Genomic DNA, 20605 nt, shown 5'->3' with positions numbered 1-20605 from the left:
CAAAATGCTATTGGCCTGTTATTGTGAGACATATTTTTTAAAAAAGATTATTATACATTTTAGTAATAAATTGAGAGAGATTTTTGTCTCAGATTTACAGGAAATTAAATTATCAAAGGGAACATATTACAAAGATATCTGGAGTTGTGTTTTTTTTCAGTCGTACATACAAGTTTAACACAAACCCTTCATATTTAGGCTCAGTTCATCTCTCAAACAGAAAACACTCTGTTCCACCTTGTGATGTCATGTGGTAATACAGGATGTGCTCAACTTTAAACTCCTTACTCCTTCACAAGAATCAAATTGCCAATCTCTACTGAATTAAAGGCAAAAGGTAGATGTTAACTTGAAAACTACCTCTTCATGACATCATAAGGTGGAAGAGAGCATTTTGAGCTTTGCAGCTATAGACACACTTATAATAAAGGATTACTCAAACCTGTGTGAATGAAACAAAACACAACTCCACATATGTTTTTAAGGAGGTAACAACATTATAACATGTCTTAAAGCTCAAGCTCAAGTCAAATGTGCTTAATATAGGAACTTTAATGAATCCACCCAACAGTTCTGAAATTGTTAACTTGATAATTCTATGATTACACTTTTTCTTGAACATTATTCTTAAACATTTGACTGTTCTTCATCCGATCAGCAGCAGAGCAGTTTATTTTCTTTTCGTGCATTTTTCTGGTGCTGAGGTTTGTCTGCACATGCCTGTGACACATTCCTCACATCCAGCACAAAGCACCTGGGGCCAGTCGCACCTTTACCTGTAGAAACCACAGCTGCAAATTACCACATAGAAGAAGAAGAAAACAATTGGAGCGTGTGGCTGTGTCCCTGTATTATGGCCCTATTTTATATCTCCCTTTTTCCTTCTTAGGTTATTATTTTTTCTGCAATTTCCTGATGTCAAAATCCTAGTTAGGTTAGGTTAGTTTTGACATTTGCACTTATAAAACACATTGGAAAAATGTGTACAGAAAGCTCAAAGTGCGCCATGAGATTTTAAACTTTAAACATTGAAATAAGCGAGATACAAAGATTAAGGAGCCAAAATATTGAAGTGCTACATCAAAGTTCAAAGTGCATTGTTAAAGCTTGAAATTTTCTGCTATAAATCGGACTGATTTTTTGGTGATTTGCTCGTCAGAAAAAAATGAATTCTAATTTTGATTTTTTTAAACTTTTCAGGTAAAGGGTCCATCAGCTGCTTGTCTTCATGGAGATGGTGTTACTTTGTCCAAAAGATTTCATAGTGTGGCATTAAACTTATCCATTTGTCATTCATTCAGGTGTTTTTATTGCTCAGAGTAGTAGCAATGACACCTATAGTCACTGTGACACATTCAAAACAAAGCAATTACATCATGGAGACAAAACATTAGAAAAGTTACAGAGTGCACCTTTAACAAAACATGTGTGGAGCCTGTGAAGTCTTTGTAATATTATTAATGTATTCAGATAACATCACAGCTGCATGTATCAACTTGGTGTGACAGTGTGTTTTAACAGACCTTGAAATATTGATACGGTGAAACATTTTTTGGGTTCCTTTTTCCTGTCCTTCGATATTGATAAATGAAAACTGGCTCTTCTGTGATTACAGTTGTGGTCAGTGTATTTGTGAGGGTTTTTTTGCATTTGAAAACAGAGGACACACCCCTTTACGAATGTGGTGGTGAGCCAGAACCAGTTGGGCGGCCTGCGAGTGAGCGGAAGAGGAGGAGACTACTTACAACAAAGAGAGAGAGAGAAAGAGTGAGCATGGTGAGAAGGAGAGAGAGACAGAAAGGGAGAGAGAAAGAGAGTGAGAATGAGACTGTGAAAGACAGAAATGAGAAAGAGAAATAGAGTGAAAAGAGAGAGAGGGAGAGAGAAAGAGAGAGAAAGACAGAGAGACAGAAGGGAAAGAGAAAGAGAGTGAGAATGAGAGAGTGAAAGGAAAGAGAAGCATGAGAGATAGAAGAGAGATAGAAAGAAAGGGCATGAGAGAGTGAAAGGAAAGAGAAGTATGAGAGACAAGAGGGAGAGAGAGATACAGAAGGAGAGAGGGGTAGGGTTGAGAGAGAGAAAGACAGAAGACAAATAAAAATAATGGAAGAAAGAGAGAGAGAGACTGGGATAGAAGGGAGAGAAAGAAAGAGTGAAACGCAGAAATAAGAAAAAGAAAGAGGGGGTGAGAGTAAAAAGAGAGAGAGGGAGAGAGAAAGAGCAAAAGCGAGCAGGGTTAGAAAAAGAAAGAGAGTGAGACAGAAGGGAGAGAGAAAGAAGATAAGAGTGGGGGGGTGAGAAAGAGACAGAAATACAGAGATACAGAGAGACAAAAGGGAGAGAGAAAGAGAGGGGGTGAGAGAGTGAAAGGAAAGAGAAGTATGAGAGACAGGAGGGAGAGAGAGATACAGAAGGAGAAAGAGGTGGGGTTGAGAGAGAAAACAGAAGACAAATAAAAATAATGGAGGAGAGAGAGAGAGAGAGACTGGGACAGAAAGAAAGAGTGAAACATAGAAATGAGAAAGAAAGAGAGGGGTGAGAGTGAAAAGAGAGAGAGGGAGAGAGAAAGAGGGAGAGAGTGAGCAGGTGAGAAAAAGAGAGAGACAGAAAAGGAGAGGGAGAGAGAGAGACAGAAGGGAGAGAGAAAGAGGGAGAGAAAGAGAGAGAGAGATACTCACACAGAGAAGGGAGAGAGAAAGAGGGAGAGAGTGGGGGGTGAGAAAGAGAGACACATACACAGAGAAGGGGGAGAGAGACAGATGGGAGAGAGAAAGAGAGGGGCTGAGAGAGTGAAAGGAGAGAAAAGAATGAGAGACAGGAGGGAGAGAGATACAGAAGGAGAGAGAGAAAGACAGAAGACAAAGAAAAATAATGGAAGAAAGAGAGAGAGGGGAATCAAGAGACAGAAAAGTGAGAGAAAGAGAGAGATATGGGGTGAATGACGAAGGGAAGACAGAGAAGGAAGGGGGGATGGGAGAGAAGAGAGAGAGTGGGAGGCTGGGGGAGGGAGGGAGCAGCTGTCTGTCCGGCTGTGGAGACTCTGGGCCAAATATGTTTGCTCATTTGTGATACTTCACTGGTCTCTACAGCCTGCAATATTATTTTTTATAATTTATTATTAATTTCACCATATCTTTCATAACTTAAAAATGAAACAAGAAGCTTTTAGTAGTGTCTAAATTGTATACTTAATACTACATTTTGTACATGTTTTTGATAAGTGGTCTGTTTAGTCTCATCTCAATCTAAGACATGACATCATCCATTTTTTTTTTTCCCCCACAATTCTCATCCAAAGTTAAAGTTAATTTATTTGAACATTTTTAAAAAAGGTATGAAGGCGCAACATATAGTCTCCATACTCTCACGACATGTGCATTTAACAAACAAACAAACAAAAAGGAGAGCAAAATCATTAAAAGCATGCAGTGTTCAAAAAAAGAGTAAGAAGAAGCAATCCCGAATTAAAAGAAAACACACCACAATTAAAACTAGCTAAAATTTTAAATATTAATAATTGTCCCAGCTACAAGCTACAGCTACTGTTTGTATTTGTGTATTAGCATAACAATTCAAAATATATAATAGGAAAAGATAATACATAACAGGGAAAGGTGTCACAAAGTAGTATTCAAGTCTATATATGCCTAAAGCTATGACTAAAGGAGATGCACAAACATTTCAGCTTAATATTGATGAGTTCCAGTGAATTGACTGATTTTATTGTCATAAAATACAGTAAGACAGTAATCTAAGCCTGTTTTAACTTACCCTTGTAATACCATCTTGTTTTAACACACACATCAAAAGAGGAACTAAACTCAGAACTATACTAGACCAGGGCTAAACTACAACAGACGTTTACATAAAGAAAGAATTACACTCATATCAGGAATATAACCCATAGTCATTCAGGAGTAATAGGTTTAGTTGCTTAGTTTGTCCACAAGATGGCAGTATTGTCTGTGGAGGTAGATGTTGTAGCGGCAGATAAAGCTACCCAGTCACCTTTTTACTGAATGTAAGTAAGCTTTACATTTACAAAACCTGTTAAAGTTTTTAGATTTTAATTGCATGCACATTTTTACACTGTTTTTCTTAAAGGTACTGTAAAACTTTTCTCATGTAGGGTCTGATCTATGGCCTTCTTGTCTCCATAGAAATGATTGTTTTGCTTTGCATGTTCCACAGTATGGCATTAAACATCTATATAACATCTGTCTCAATTACAGGTGTTTTTATTGCTAAAAAATACCTTGAAAAATATGTTTTGAGCATGCCTACCTCTCCACACATCTGACCTGTAACTTGCTTTATCATGCCACTTGTCTGTCTCCATGGAGTTAGATAAGCTTGATGTCACATTGTGGAACACTCTGGCAAAGCAATAGCACAAACCGATGGCAGGCCTTTTACTAGAAACGTTATGCAATGCACCTTTAAGGTTTTGGGATTGGCATGATTTCATAAATGCATATTTGTAATCTGTTTTGCACATGCCACAATAACGTAGAAACACCACACCTTTATAAAGTTTTTAACTTTGCCAATAAAGTTGATAATTATTTGTATTGCTGGCAAAATACACATTTAAATACACCAGTAATCAGTACTATTATTACTGCAGACATCACATGACTCTGAGGTCTCAAATGCTTTTACAGTTTGGTTTGTCTTTACACCTCAGACCATGAGCTCATCTGAAACTCAAGTCTGCACCATCATCTGCAATAACCCCACCGCTCCAAAGGCTGAACTCCATTACAAGTGACTATTACAAACCGGTATCAGCACCTAATACATGTCAAAGGTTCACTATGTAACTTTTCTGATAGAGGGGCCTCCAAATCCTTGTCCCCACGGAGAGTTTGTTGCTTTCCCAAATATGTTCCATATTATGGCATTAAAGGACCTGTATTACTCTGTTTTCTGATTTATATTATAATGTTGTTTCCTCATCAAAAGCATACCTGAAGTTGAGTTCTTTACTGAAATAAAAAACTCCATACACTTTCACTAGAATCATTTGGCTAATTTCAGTCGTGGAGTTGCCAATCTCCTCTGAACAAAGGAACTGTTAACTTGGAAAGCAGCACTACATGACATCACAAGGTGGAACAGAGCATTTTGAGCTTTGGAGATGAAGACAAACTAATAATAAAGGGCTACTCAAACATCTGTGAATGAATGAAACATGGCTTAAAGCTTGTGTTGCAGCATGTTTGTGATGAGGAAACAACATAATAACATAGATCAGAAAATAGCATAACATAGGCAGTTTAAGCCATTTAAAAAAACGTTTTAAATGCATTAAGTAACTCAACTTTTACTTAAGAAAAAGAAACAGAATAAATTGACTTCATTACTGCCTCCACTGCTCTATACTCTAACACTTTCCCATAATAGCACCATATGTCTCCTAATGCTGCTTCTGTGTAACTACAGTGAAAGAGACACCAGCTCTCAACCTGTCACCCACTTCCTCCAGGAGTCAGCGGGTCTGTGTCTGAACCTTAGACCTCCTGTAGACTGCAGTCCAGACCAGTTCCTCTTTCAGCTGTCTGAGTCCAGACCAAATTAGCCCCAGGAGACAGTAGTGGGGCAAGTGCCAAAGGGAACACAGCCCAAAGGGACAACGGAGAGATGGAGGACAAGTCAAATGTCTACTTTGGTAAGAACAAACCACGTGTAATATTGGGTTATAGGTTCACTATGGAAGTTTTCTAGTATTGTTTTGCCTGGAATGTTCCACAGTATGACATTAAACTTTTACATCTTGCATTTACTCAATTATAGGTGCAAAAGGCCGCACATGTTATATCAGTTAGTCTTACTTTAGTATTTTTCCCAAATATTTTTTTACTTTTACTTGAGTAATTTCTTTGACCACTACTTTGTACTTCTGGAGTAAGATTATTTTGAAGTAATATTACTTTTACGCTTACACAAAACTGACTCTTTAAGCCATGTTATAATGCTGTTACCTCCTCAAAAACATACCTGGAGTTGGGTTTTGTTTCATTCACACTTTTGAGTAATTCTTTATTATTAGTCTCTTTACATCTCCAAAGCTCAAAATGCTCTGTTCTACCTTGTGATGTCATGTAGTGCTAGTTTTCAAGTTAACAGCTACATTTTACTTTTTGTTCAGTAGAGATTGGCAATTATGGGGCTGAAATTATCCAAATGATTTTTGTAAAGGTGTGCGAAAAACAAAGGGTAGCACAAGGTAGCTGTATTACCATATGACATCACAAGGTGGAACAGTGTTTTCTGTTTGAGAGAAAAACTCAACCTAGAAATGCAGGATTTGTGTGTTTAACAAGTACAAATGAAACAAAACACAAGTCTCAGTATGTTTTTGATGAGGGGCATTATAACATAGATCAGAAAATAGTGTACTATGGGTCTGCTTATTGTTTTATACAAAGATTGTTATTTCTGTAGTTTAGACTTCTACATGTACTGAAAATTGGATTTTTTATGGGATTTTAATATTATTTTAGCAGATCATCATTCACTCTCACTACAATTTAAAACATGAATTGCAACCACAGCAACACCAATTAAAGCATTTCATCATGTGACCATTTGGGGCCATTTGTGGCTATACTGGCTTGTCAAAGCCTGATCCTGTCAGATCTCAGAAGCTCAGCAGGTCCAGGCCTGGTTCGTACTTGGATGGGAGACCACTGGGAATTCCAGGTGCCACAGGGGGGCATCAGTTGCAAAAACTGTTGTTGTGTCCTTAGGCAAGACACTTCACACACATTGCCTAGTATGAAACTGGTGGGTGTGTGAGTGATGGTGGTGGTCGGAGGGGCTAATAGCGCAGATGGACAGCCTCGCCTCTGTCAGTCTGCCCCAAGGCAGCTGTGGCTACAGTTGTAACTTACCACAACTGAGTGTTGAGTGAATGAATAATGAACTGTAAAGTGCTTTGGGTATCTTGAAAGGTGCTATATAAATGCAATGATTAATTAATTAATTAATCATGATTAATCTGATGAGTCTATGATTATTTTCAAGTACATTTGTGTTTCGTTTGCCCAGGACCCTGTGGCAGGTGCAGGGAGGCAGTGCACAGTGTGGATGGAGCCTGTCGAGCCATGGGACAGATATTTCACTCCAAATGTTTCACCTGCTCCTCCTGCTGTGAGTGAATAGATGTGACTTTTGTGATTTTAATATGTCATTTTAACTCTTTACTTTTTAGGTAAATTGCTGACTGGAAAACCATTTTATACAGTATCAGGAAAAATCTACTGTGAAGACGACTTTTTGGTGAGTGCTGCATACACAATAAAATATTAACTGATTATTTTATATACCAATAGTATAGGTTTGTTTTGGGGTAATTTATATTTAATGTATATCCCAACTGATTAAAGTATATTGGTTAAAACAAGGAACTAACAATGTATACTGTACTTAGTATTAGATTATTTATAACTATCAACTTCCTCTTTGCATCATGGAAATAGATACTAAAAATATCTATTCAGATTTTGAGTAGCAACATCAGTACTAGTACAGTTAATCCTTTATCTGGTTGAGATGAGAGTACAGAATACTACTGGAATTCATTGAGGTATTTGGCTACTAAATGAAAGGAACTAAAGGAACTGTATATATGCATGTGCTCTTACAGTTTTAGAAAAGGGTATAACAACTGAAGCTGGGTTTATTTTACATACCTGTATTTGTTTGCAGTACTCAGGAGTCCATCCAAAGTTAGAAATCTGTGCAGCTTGTGGACACCTCATCGATGATCATGTAAGTATGGGGCCACCATTATGCAGCTTTTTTAAAATTTTGTCACATTTATCTATTGAAAATCGAACATTTCACACAAAATCTTAGACAGACTCTAACCTCAGCAAAATGCAATTTTTCATTCAAAAACTGATAGATCATCCTCCAAAAGCAAGTTTTAGCATTAAAACTCAGACTGTGGTCATGTGCTTTTGTGCTCTTTCATTCATTTAACAGAGCAGCTCAGGAGCTTTAGTTGTGCTCTCAAGGACCACAGAGAATCACAGGTTTGGTGCAGTCTGATTCTGGGTTTCACACTTTACACAGATGAATTTTGGACTCATTTAGTCTAAAACTTGTCTGTATTACATTGTATGGAAAATATAAACATTACACATTACCAGTTGTAAAGTAGATATTGCAGTATTTGATCAAAAAGTTTTTTACAGATGTTGGAATAGCAAATACATTAGCACTACTTTTGTACTGTAATATGTGATGTGCTCTGGAAACTTGACTTATCTCACAGTGTGTATATCTGTGTGTAGTCTGAACAGTCTGTACTCTGCTGAGACCCTTCTCTCTGTTTTTTATGCTCACAAACAGCAGTTTTTTGTTGTTTTTATGATTGATTTTCTATATTGCAAGTGGCAGAGTTTAGGCTGAGGTCCTTACCCACATTTTAACATATCTGTAGTACTGGAAAAAACAGGATGAATTCAATGATAATGTGCGCTTGTGATTGAGAGCTGTATCAAGTGTTCTGAGAAAGAGCCTGAGAACTGTGTGAACTCATCTGTGCTAAACTGGTCCAAATGTTTTGACCACCTGAGCCGCTGTTCAGATAAATACTTAAACCAAATGATCAAACTAAACCAAGTTTCCAAAAAAAGTGCAAAAACTGTTAACATGCGCAAAAAACTGCAATATGAGAAACTCTTTTGAGTGTTATTTGGTATTGTGTCTCCCATAGGTGCTGCAGGCATGTGGGATGCCCTACCACCCCTCGTGTTTCTGCTGTGTGATGTGTGGACAGAGTTTAGTAGATCTGCCTTTTACTGTGGACACTCAAAACAACAGGGTCTATTGCATCAGCGACTACCACAAGTCAGTTCAACAGACCGTAACTGTACAAGATCTTTTAGAATACCCAAGAGACACTTTTCTCCAGAGCACTGTCTCTGTTTACATACTCTATATCAGTGGTGGAATGTAACAATTAAAAGTAGTAAAGTGCTGTACTTAAGTAAATATTTTAGGTATCCGTACTTTACTTTACTGTAGATTTTGAAGTAGATAGTTTTTACTTTTACTTCACTACATTTGAGAGCAGGTATATGTACATTTTTTAACTGGACCGAAAAGTAAAAGTATTTTTTATTATTGTGTGAGACCTGCTGAAAAGGCTGGGGATTTGTTTTTAACATTTTGATAGTTTGAGCAAAATAAAATATATAAATTAAAACAACTAGAAAAAACAAACAAACATTGATTCAGTTGAACAAAATTCAAATGTTTATCAATAGCTCTACAGTTGAAGTTTTATTAGATCTCAAAATATGTGCAAAATGCTTATACTTTTTACTCTTTAAGTAGTTTAAACAGCTACTTTAATACTCTGTACTTTTCCATAAGTAAAACAAAAAATCAAGTACTTCTTTGACCACTGCTCTATATGACATTTTGTAATAAGGGTAGAATATTTTAGCATTTTGTCCCATAGCTTTGGTTGTTTGTAAGAAGGAAACTATGCAAGATAAAAAACAATGTGTGATGAATCAACTATGCATTGCCAGAGAACAACTTGAAAAACATGCTTTGATATCCTTCACTGGAAAAGTTACATAGTGCCTCTTTAAAGGGCCAATATTACATAGTTTTCTGATCTGTTATAAAGTTGTTTCCTCATCAAAAACATAGTTGTGGTTTGTTTCATCCACACATGTTTAACACAGAAATTCTGCTTATTTAGGCTGCGTTCTTCTCCACTATGTTTTTAAACTCCATACACTTTCACTAGAATCGTTTGGATAATTACAGAACTACAATTTCCAATCTCTACTGAACTAAACAGAGGTGGAACAGAGCATTTTGAGCTTTGGAGATGTAAACAGACTAATAATAAAGGGTTACTAAAAGATGTGTGAATGAAACTGAGAGTCAGTTTTGCATAGCATAAGACCGTAAAGATTTGCTAGCTTTAAAATTGTGTTTTTATGTTCATTGTCCACAGTCTGCTAAGTTTAAGGCATTTTGATGTAGAAACAGGACATATAAACACTATTAAAGTGATTTATTGCATACATCTGTGATCTTGTTGTTTGTTTCAGGGTGAAAGCTCCCAGATGTGCTGCCTGCAAGATGCCAATTCTCCCAACAGAGGTGCACGCAGTGATTTAATACAAGAACGAAAATAAGGAAAATAAAGTTATAAGAAACTTTTCTTTTTCATCCAGGGCTCGACAGACTGTATCCGAGTGGTTTCTCTCAACAGAAGTTACCATGTGGAGTGCTTTGGCAGTGAAGTGAATCTCATCTAAAGTGTATATGTTTATTATATATTAATATCTTAGTAATAATAAAACACTTGTAATTGAATCTGAATGTCTGTCTCTCTCTGTGTGTGTGTGCGTGTGTGTGTGTTACTAGGCCTAACCTAAGATTATCGCTGATACTTTGCAGCTGATGCCATCTGACATGATGAAAGGGGGGCAGATAACATAAGATTTTTTCTTCTTTCTGCTCCTTTTCATTCATTTCTTGCATGTTTGATGTTGTGACAATGTCGATGTCTTTTTATGCTTTATGAAATAAATAAATAAATAAATAAATCTAAACTCTCTCGGGCTGTGACACTAACTGGAGGCTCTGCTCTGTCTGAAGACCTTTTATTCAAATTAGACTTAATCTGAGCTTTATTTGAGCTACACAATCTGTCCAGACCAGAAAGAGCTGATTTAGCAACAAGTGAGCTAATTTGTGCAGTTAAACAATCTATAAATAAAAGATAGCCTGGTTACGTTTAATGCCATACAGTGGAATATTCCAGACAAAGCAAGTAGCACCAGAAAAATTAAATAGTGCACATTTAACATAATAAACATCATCATTAGGCCTTGCAATAGGCTAGTAGAATATAATCTAGTATTCAAAGTAGTAGAAGGTTCATTGCTATTTGTCATGTCTTGTACTGCGCCCTCTAGTGTCCCTTCCAGATATCGGCCCGTGTGCGGATGCTCCCGGAAGCATCCGAGCGCAGAGGTCGGTGCCAAATGTAGATAAAAGTGATTGAAATGGCGTCAGGATCGGTACGTGGCGGAGCTCTGTGCACCGTGTCTCTCCTCAACTTCGCCTTTGTTTTCATCACCGGCTCAGACTTTATTCGATTCGTTTCATTTAGAGCGATTTATCACAACATCACCGGCGAAACGACTCTGTGCCAAGGTAAGCTGCAACTACTGCTGCTCGGACATCCAAGTCTCAGGTCATAACTTTGTGCAAAGTGTTGACGCTGAGTCGGTCTTTGTCTGGTAAAATATATAGTTTGATTGCTTTTCGTGGCGCGTTCTTCAATCATCAGTAATGCCCATATCAGTTTATTTCAGTAATAGTGGGGATTGAAATGCCACAATCCTACCACCAGGAGGCAGTTCGCCCGGCTAGCTCAGTCGGTAGCATGAGACTCTTAATCTCAGGGTCGTGGGTTCGAGCCCCACGTTGGGCGATGCTTTTTCAGCTTTGCAGTACAAAAATACTTTCTATATCAGGGGTCTCCAATCTTTTTCTCTGGTGAGCTACTTTTACAAAATGAAAATACCAGAGAGCTACAAATTTTTGCGGTCACAGGAAATAAAGTGCACATAAGAACCATGGCAAGACTTAGATGGGGTACAGTTTGAAAAAAACAAAACATAAACCATTATTTATTTATGAATGATGTATTTACAATAATAATATGCATTTAATTAATTTAATTTGAGTTATTCAGTGCATGTACAATAGGTGTAATTCAGAAATCCCTTGGTGAAATACTTGGAAGGGGGTGGAAAGATACTGGTAACTCCCGAGCTACAGGTTGGAGACCCCTGTTCTATATAAATTTAATAAAAGTAAAACATTGTTATCAACATGTCAATTTACTTTTAAAATTTTAACTTGAAATAACACATACTTAGGAATATTAAACCATTGGAGGTAGTACATTTTTGTCATACTGTGGTATATTATTAAAACCAAAGGAACAACATTTCCATGGAAGGGAGAGGCCCTCCTCCATGCTGTGTAGATTTGTGTAGATAAAAGCTCGCAGTTAGGTTGCATGCTTTTTGTATTTTATTCCTGTTAAATTTGTGGTGTTACCTGCCTAGGAACTACAGATGGAAATACACATTTTTGCTATAATCTGTCATATTTACACTGCAATGCTGTAGATGTTCATTAATATGCACTGTCCCTATTAATTAAACAAATAAATAAAATAAATAAATGCATTTTTCAGTGCAATAAAACACCCAAAAATGCTTTTCTATTTTTAGCTAAAAGTTACGTGGTGGGGCTTTAAATGCAAAAAACCTGAAATCTTGGAAACACGTGTTCTATGTATTTCTTCCCGTCAGACTCTGTTGGGTGGTCTGCTGCCCTATGTGACCCCTGGGTGCTGGGCTCTGTGCTGTGGGACCTGGGTCTGGTGGCTGTGTTCATTGTGCAGCACAGTGTTTTGGCCTGGGCTCCAGTCAAACAGGTCTGTGAGAGGAGCCTGGGGGCATTAAACAGGACCATCTACTGTCTGAGCACCGCCCTCGCCCTCCAGGTACAGCTCCACCGCAACATGCCATTATGGAAGAGCTCAAACCAGGATATGCATCTGTTTACTCTCATTATTGTGATTACGATGAATGTGAGGACAGTACCAAAGTTCCACCCACACAAGAGCTCAGTGTTACTAAATTTGATTAGAAATGTTAGTTTTTCATTAGTAAAGGTTGTTATTATGATCGTTTTTGCGGCTCTGGGATTGAAAAATGAAACTATAAATTCCACTTTAAAATCAGAGAATTTCTATTTAGTTTTTTATTGTTCCACAATAACATTTATTTTCTTGATGATATTTAAATTTTCTTAACTTTATTTTTGATATTTGTGTTCTTCTGCCATTGGGGATGAATAAAAATAATTCTGATTCTGGTATAATTTTTCTTCTTCTATATACAGACGAAAATCACATTACAAGAGCTAAAGGAGTAAGAACTAACCAGGACATTTTGGTCAAATCAGTTAAGTATGATTTTAAAACATCTCTTATGTTTTTCTTGCACTTTCAGGTGCTGATGCGTTGCTGGCAGCCAGTCAATGGTGCCCCCTGTTTGTGGTCGGTTAGAACTGCCCCATGGAGTGTTTGGTTTCCTCTGATCTGTTTCTCTCTGCACTTCGTCTGCTGGGCCCTGATCTGCAGCATCCTTATGATCTATGACTACTCCGAACTCATGGGCATCAAACAGGTAATACAGTGATTCTCAACCACTGTGCCGCGGCACACTAGTGTGCCGTGAGAGATCGTCAGGTGTGCCGTGAGAAATTATCCAATATCACTTTTTTTTAAATTAAAATTTATTAATTATTACCTGCAAACATTATGTCATTGTCGAGTGTCCGTGCTGTACTTACTACAGCACGGACACTATACTACAGTGTAGTATATTATGACTGATCTAATATTCGTCCGGGTGGCAACAGGCAGCTAATTGCCTCGTTCCTTTAAATCAGGGGTGCTCAATACGTCGATCGCGATTTACCAGTCGATCGCCAAGGTCGTGTGGGTAGATCGCCGTGTCTCGTCTCTGACTCGCGTTTGGACTCGGTCTTGTCTCTCACTCAAGGTCTGACACTCAACAAGTGCGATCATATTTCATTACGGCCGCTGCTGTTGGCAATAAACTTGTACAGACACAAACACACACGCTCCCTACGCACGGCTTGTCTGCAACAGCGTGTGCCCTCGTGTACCAGCGTGCATCACAGGGCAGGTTAAACTTCCTAAACATTCCTACCTGTCCATCTGCCTCACGTCAGCACGCCGCCCCTCACCTTTTCACGCTCTCGCTCCTTCCTGCGTACAGCGAACACAAGCCCCTTCCACAGTGCGCGTTGATTAGAAGAGCAAGACGAAACGTGAAGCAAAAACGACTCTAAATTTGTGTTACAGTGTTGGCACAAAGCAGGTCTACAGCATAGAGCAGATCTACAGAACAGACCTACTGCCACATTTGGCTGAAGTTTGCCTAATTAAAGTGCACAAATGCATCTGTGTTTGTCACGATGTGCGTTTGGTTTGGTAAACGTGCAGAGGCTGGTAAATATCACTGCAAAACCAGAAAAGAATGCAACTCCAGTTTGCAACTTTAAAAAACAGGTTTAAAAATCTTCCTTCACTTTTTTCACAGTTTTGTGTAAAGTGCCAGAGGAAGTTCTCTTAAAGAAGGGGTTCTCAAACTGTGGGTCAGGGTCCAAAAAAGGGGCACAGAGTGTTTCAGTGCAGTTTGCTTGGTTTTGTATTAGGTAGATCTTTATGACTTGGTCATTTTGTAAGTAGCTCGTATGCTGAAAAAGTGTGAGCACCCCTGCTTTAAAAGAATTAGTAACGCATGTGTGTGGTGACAGTCATGGAGAAGTTTTTAAAACGGACGAATGCAAACTCCGAACTGGGCCTTGGACAAGATTCTGACCCAGAAGAAGAGCTTTTCAAGCTTAACTGCTATAAAAACTAAAAACAGAGAGAGACTGAGAGCTGTTGATGAAGAGCTTCGTGTGTGTCTTTCTTCTATTCCTGTCAGGATATCAGCTTTGTGTTCTAAACAGGCACAGGTCTCACACTGAGTAAGTAGAAATTAATGTAGAAATTATATTGTAATTAAATATACTGTATAGTGTCATTTTGTAACATTTTGGTTAGTGGTGTGCCGCAAGATTTTTCCAATGAAAAAACGTGCCATGGCTCAAAAAAGGTTGAAAAACACTGCACTAATAAACAACACGAGAATAAACGTGAAAAGGTTTTAAATGTTACCAGGAGTAGGTGTTGCTGCGTCCTCTGGAAAAGTGAGTAAGCCCGGCTAGCTCAGTCGGTAGAGCATGAGACTCTTAATCTCAGGGTCGTGGGTTCGAGCCCCACGTTGGGCGAACAGCTTTTGAACAACACATTCTACAAATAAATGATCACAATGTTGCTCCATAGATAAAATAATGGTCAACAATATGATCAAATATTAACACACAGTATACAGGTTTAGAAATGACTAATTTCAGACCATGTACTAATATAAAATAAATTGTTCCAAATCTTTTCCAATTTAATTTTGATAAGAAGAGCTAAATTCTCTGCTGTACATGGTGGTCTTTGTAAACCATTTAATTTGTTGATTTTTATTATCATTTTTGTTATTTTGTCAGTGTTATTAACGCTGCTGTTATTGCCTCGCCCACTAGTTGGAGCAAGCCCGGCTAGCTCAGTCGGTAGAGCATGAGACTCTTAATCTCAGGGTCGTGGGTTCGAGCCCCACGTTGGGCGCACGGTTTTTGAACAAGATAAAAAGTCTTCAGTACTTGTGCCGTGTTGTTCTACACCAGGGGTGTCAAACTCATTTTGGTCCGGGGGCCGTATCCAACCTACTTTGATCCCAAAGGGGCTGGATCAGAAAACTCATGAATTATAAACCCCAAAAATAACAATAAGTTCAAATATTTGTGCAGAGAAACGCAAATCTATTACAGAAATCTTTTTTAATTGATGAACTCTTTCTTATTATAATATTATAATTAGAGCCCGACCGATATGGATTTTGCTGTGGCCGATATGAAACCAATATAATGGAAGTTGGAGCTGCCGATAGCCGATATAATCACAGATATATTTAGTGATGTAAAAATTCACTGTAAATGTTGAATTGTTTAAAAAACTTAGGTTTGGCTCTGGTGGATTTTAAATTGGGTTTATTTAGGCAACATTTATTGTTATTCTGCCTCTTTACATCATATTTACAGACAGTAGGTTGACTTAATGGCATTTTTGCATCACATTCTAGACACTAGTGATGGGTATTCCAGTTCTTTTTAGAGAACCGGCTCTTTTGGCTCGGCTCACTAAAAGCTGCTGGTTTTTTTTGGCTCCCAAGCGGCTCTTCAGATTGTTTTGTTGCAAGCAGGACTAAAGCACGTCTAAAGCAGGACTGAATCAGGACTGAACCAGGTCTAAACCAGGACTGAAAAAGGACTAAACCGGGACTTATTTATTTTATGCTAAACTACAGTCAAATATGCTCGTTTTTTTATTTTTTTTAATCCTACGTACACGCAAATTTCTCAAAGTTTCGTTTTTAGCCGCTGTCATACCACGAATCTGCACGCGGCGTGAAGAGAAAAAAAGTGAGAGAAAGAGAAAACACGGCTCCCAATAAGGATCAGGCTCCCGTCGTTCGCTTCAAAGAGCCGGATCTAAGAGTCATTTCGTTTGCGACGGACCCATAACTAGTAAAGAAAGTAGCGCTATTAGCCTTTAGCCGTAAATACGTGCGCGCCGCGGTAATTAATTATATGTGCAAATGTCATAATTCACACGTCTGTTCACAGCTCATTTACATATCAGTGCAGGTCCAGTAGCAAATATACGGCCAATATAGTCACTTTAGAACAGACCAATAGAAAACAGTCTGTTTATGTGCGGGAGCTACAGCAGCTAACCCATAACAAATGATAAAAACTAGCTTCAGAGTCGACATATTTCCAACACTCACCGCTCACACAGGCTCCTCCTCACATCACAAATCTGCACTAATAAATGTCCTTTTAATCCAGACGCAAACCGATTGTCCGTAAAAAGAATATCATCTCAGTGTTTGGATCTGTGTCTGCAGGTGTAAACAAACACACGTGAGTGACGCGACTCTGTGGTGTGTTCAGGGACAGTACGGACACACACAGACAAATGACTCCGTAGATAAATACTGATGTGGAGCCACATATTAGGACATTTATCTGTCTGTAAATTGGTTTAAATGAACAGAATGTAGAGAGTCTAAGCTTTATAACAAGGTATAACATGCCCACGTGAAATATCGGCCCCTATCAGCAAGCATATCGGCCGATAGCCGATATGCCTAAAGTTGCCCATATCAGCCCATAATATTGGCCAACCGATATATCGGTCGGGCTCTAATTATAATATTACGAACAACCTGAAACTTTAAGAAAAATTCAATTTCAACACAATGTTTTAACATTAGCTTGTATGCAAACAGGAATAAGTCAATTTTTCTTGGAAAATCCTGCACTGTGTCCACTTTTCTTTTTTTGGACATTTTGCTGATGAGGGTGTCACGGTCAACAGTCAATACGATCGTCCTTTAAGAGCGTTTGGAAAGAGACAAGTCTTCATTTGTGCTGCTCTGGTGGGAGGGGCCACGTACAGAGGCGCTGGAGATGCTGCTATGCTAAGCACCGCAGAAAATTACCAATATTTTAATAGAAAATATAATTTAAATATTTTAGTAGAAAATCACCCAAGGGCCACATTAAAGGTCTTGGAGGGCCAGATCTGGCCCCTGGGCCGTATGTTTGACACCTGTGTTCTACACCTTTCAGTTTGTAAAAGTGTGTATGAAATGTTGCTCTCATAATGTAATTCACCCAATGTGGGGCTTGAACCCACGACCCTGTATTGGCAGCTCAGTGACTGCTGTCCACCTCCATCTATGTCATTTGTCACGTTATTATAATTTTGGACCAGCCCCCAGGTCAAATATTTCCAGGAAAATAAGTTTATCTCTGTATGAAGAGAGTATTACCATTTCTATTCAGTCCATATCCTGCAATGTACATAATCATAGCTACTTATTGCACATATAGTGTTGTAGCCTTGTATTTTTGCACTTTCTGTTCTCCTGTTGTTCTTGATCTGTGCGTTGCAACCATAAACTGTGTATATAAATGGAAATAGCTAACCTGCTAGCTGCATTATGGTCTTAAAATGTTTGTTATTAACCCACTGTACATGATCATGGAGTTTTTATTCCACTATTTTTTATTATTATTCCTAATACTGAACTCGACTCCAAATTTGATGCTATAACTGCTAGACTCCTGAGCTTCATTTGACCATAGCCAAATGCTTTGGGTGACGTCACACTCACTTAGCCCACTCCTTTATACAGTCTATTGTTGCAGCATTGTAATCTTATCTTTCTTATCCGATTGAACATACGTAACAGTGTAACTCACCCTATGTTGTCCTTTTCAGGTGTATTATAAATGTTTGGGGCTGGGGGACCCTGTTGCTGATAAACCATACGGCGCTCAGAGGTTACTGTCCCACCTGCGTCACCCTGTGTGTTTGGAGCTCCTGGTGATCCTTTGGGTGCTGCCGGCTCTGTCACTGGACCGGCTCGTCCTGGCGGGGGCACTGTCTTCATATCTGCTCCTGGGACACTCTCTGGACAAACAGGACCTGGCCTACCTTTGGGTTCACTTCAAAACCAGGTTCCTCTCTCAACAGGGCAAAAAAGAAGAGGGAACAGAACTGAGCCAGTAAAATAAGTATTAGAGATAGAGTCAATGTACTACTGATATATGGATTTATCAGTTTTCATCATCAGTGAATTATTTTGCAAAAATTCAGCTGCCCCGCCCATACTAAGACTCATGCCCGGCTAGCTCAGTCGGTAGAGCATGAGACTCTTAATCTCAGGGTCGTGGGTTCGAGCCCCACGTTGGGCGCACAGCTTTTGACCAACACATTCTAGAAATAAACAGACATTATAATGCATTATCCATCAAATGCATCTTATAACACTGCAATAAAGTAATTATTAATAACTGGTAATGTAAGACTTTGTGTAATTGTCCCCTTTGTAGTTCTGCTTTTTGTTTTCTTTTGGAGTGTCCGCCAACTGCTTGTCTCCATGGGGCCGTTATTGTTTTGCCTGGAATGTTCCACAGTAAAGCATTAAAGGGACAGTCTGGAATTTTGGACATAAGACCACATTTCCTAGTGAGCCAGAGTGTTGGAGTTGTGTGGAGACACTTTTAAAAATATTCCTTCCAGTCCTTGTATTTGCAGAGGTCACTGGTGCTAGGCTATTGCATGTCAATGGCCATAGTTATCCTGCCACTAAAAACACTTACCCACTCCACAAAGAACCCGAAGCAAATCTATTATTACACCAGACTGTTAATGTGAATGTCTGTGTCGATAGAATAATTTTAAAATTAAAACCAACCTTGCATATGAAGGATTTATGTCTGAGCAGCAGCAGCAAGTTGCTTACTTATGGCGGACTGATATCACCTAGTACCAATGTTACCAGTAAAATAAAATTCCGCTGCTGCTGAGAAAATAGTCCCTGAACTTGCGACGATTCATGCAATGCAAGGTTAGTTTTATTTCAAACATTATTCTATCAACACAGACATTCACATCGACAGTCTGGTGTAATAATAGATTTACTTCGGGTTCTTTGTGCAGTGAGTAAGACTGTTTTTAGTGACAGGATAACTATGGCCATTGACATGCACTAGCCTAGCACCAGTGACCTCTGCAAATACAAGGACTGGAATATTTTAAAAAGTGTCTCCACACGTCTCCAACACTCTGGCTAACTAGAAAATGAGGTCTTATGTCCAAAATACCGGACTGTCCCTTTAAACTCATGAATCTCATGAAGATGAGCAGAAACAAAACCAGGTAAGATATAGGTCAGATCTGTAGAGTATCGTCTCAGTGTAAGAATGCCTGGTTTTTATGGTATTTTTAAACAATAAAAACACCTGTAATGGGATACATGTGGAATAGACTACTGTGGCAAACAATCACATCCCCTTGGAGACATAAATAAAACAAGTGGGACATTGACAAAATATAAGGTGAGGAAGGAACTCACCGAGATAATCTAAACTGAATTTGAGGTGCTAAAATGTATGATTGCATAATGTAGGGAAAAGATAAAGCCATATAAACAAACTGGGAGTGTAGAGAAAATCGATAACCATTTTATGCTTTTGTTACTTCCTATAATGTCTTTTATAGTAATGTTGCATTTATTATTTTTTTATTTTTATAGTTCAAAGTGTCATACTGTTTCACCTGTTGCACTGATTTCAGTTTTTTTTTAAGTTTAAATAAAATCCGTTAATGTGTAGTTAGTCTGAATGTGGAGACTATCCATAAAAAGCCATATTAACTGTATGATTTGACAATTTTGTGTCCTTAGTATTGCATAAGTATATTCATAGTATTGAATTGTAATGATCATTTGAACATTCTTGTTGCTAAGTGTTGTACCCATTTCACCATGCAAAACAAAACTGGTCTGAAATCCCTCCCTTACAGCATTTATTTGATAAGTCCAAAATGGTCCAAGCTAAATTGTTTTTTAAGAGTGCACCGTGTAACATTTTTGATGGGTCAGTCTAATGCTTTTCTTCATGGAAATGTTATTGCTTTGTCGGGAATCATTCACAGTTTGTTATTAAACCTTTCTATCGTCATGGAGACCAAACCAGACCAGGTCAGGTTACAGGTCAGGTCTGTGGAGAGGCGAACCCACTCAGTGAGAATGCCTGTTTTTCTAGATATTTTTGAACTACAAACACAAAACTATCCGTAATTTAATAAATGTAAGTTAGAGCTGTTTGCAATGATATATCCATAGAAACAAGGTGACAGATCCAACCAAAGTTACATAGTGCACTTTAAAGCAGTCTTTGATTTTAAGCACAGTTCATTTATATCAATTTTGATGGAGATCACATATACTGTATTCTTCTAATAATAAACAGGGGATATCTAGCATATCTTAATTGA

At 38.3% G+C, this 20605-nt stretch overlaps 2 protein-coding genes, 4 non-coding genes and 1 pseudogene across 7 annotated transcripts; all 7 read left to right on the top strand.

Annotated features, from left to right (window-relative positions):
* The first annotated feature begins 5474 nt into the window (after positions 1 to 5474).
* limd1b (LIM domains containing 1b) lies at positions 5475 to 10353 on the top strand. Of its 2 annotated transcripts, XM_055157484.1 has the most exons (7): positions 5475 to 5671; positions 7054 to 7155; positions 7217 to 7284; positions 7714 to 7776; positions 8729 to 8862; positions 10086 to 10137; positions 10212 to 10353. In XM_055157484.1, exons 1-7 carry the CDS (start codon positions 5644 to 5646, stop codon positions 10293 to 10295), a joined length of 531 nt encoding a protein of 176 aa, XP_055013459.1. In that variant the 5' UTR covers positions 5475 to 5643; the 3' UTR covers positions 10296 to 10353. The 2 variants fall into 2 exon arrangements, 1 of the variants encoding a protein (XP_055013459.1); XR_008632734.1 differs by lacking the exons at positions 5475 to 5671; positions 7054 to 7155; positions 7217 to 7284; positions 10086 to 10137; positions 10212 to 10353 and adding an exon at positions 7525 to 7591 and having other exon boundaries at positions 8729 to 8803.
* Positions 6600 to 6717, top strand: LOC129410179 (5S ribosomal RNA; annotated as a pseudogene).
* A 629-nt stretch (positions 10354 to 10982) lies between the features above and the next one.
* Positions 10983 to 19217, top strand: nrm (nurim). The gene is made up of 4 exons (XM_020932854.2): positions 10983 to 11199; positions 12372 to 12565; positions 13077 to 13253; positions 18044 to 19217. The coding sequence occupies exons 1-4, from the start codon at positions 11049 to 11051 to the stop codon at positions 18332 to 18334; spliced, it is 813 nt and encodes a 270-aa protein (XP_020788513.1). The 5' UTR covers positions 10983 to 11048; the 3' UTR covers positions 18335 to 19217.
* On the top strand, positions 11409 to 11479 carry trnak-cuu (transfer RNA lysine (anticodon CUU)). The gene has a single exon. It is a non-coding gene; the product is annotated as a tRNA-Lys (tRNA).
* Positions 14859 to 14931, top strand: trnak-cuu (transfer RNA lysine (anticodon CUU)). The gene has a single exon. It is a non-coding gene; the product is annotated as a tRNA-Lys (tRNA).
* On the top strand, positions 15247 to 15319 carry trnak-cuu (transfer RNA lysine (anticodon CUU)). Its single transcript has one exon. It is a non-coding gene; the product is annotated as a tRNA-Lys (tRNA).
* trnak-cuu (transfer RNA lysine (anticodon CUU)) lies at positions 18447 to 18519 on the top strand. The gene has a single exon. It is a non-coding gene; the product is annotated as a tRNA-Lys (tRNA).
* Positions 19218 to 20605: the final 1388 nt, after the last annotated feature.

Source organism: Boleophthalmus pectinirostris, unplaced genomic scaffold (assembly GCF_026225935.1).
Source record: "Boleophthalmus pectinirostris isolate CB_2022bp ecotype Guang Dong unplaced genomic scaffold, ASM2622593v1 HiC_scaffold_21, whole genome shotgun sequence".
Lineage (NCBI taxonomy): Eukaryota > Metazoa > Chordata > Actinopteri > Gobiiformes > Gobiidae > Boleophthalmus > Boleophthalmus pectinirostris.
The sequence above is the reverse complement of the archived record's forward strand: the minus strand, read 5'-3'. Positions and strand labels throughout refer to the sequence as shown.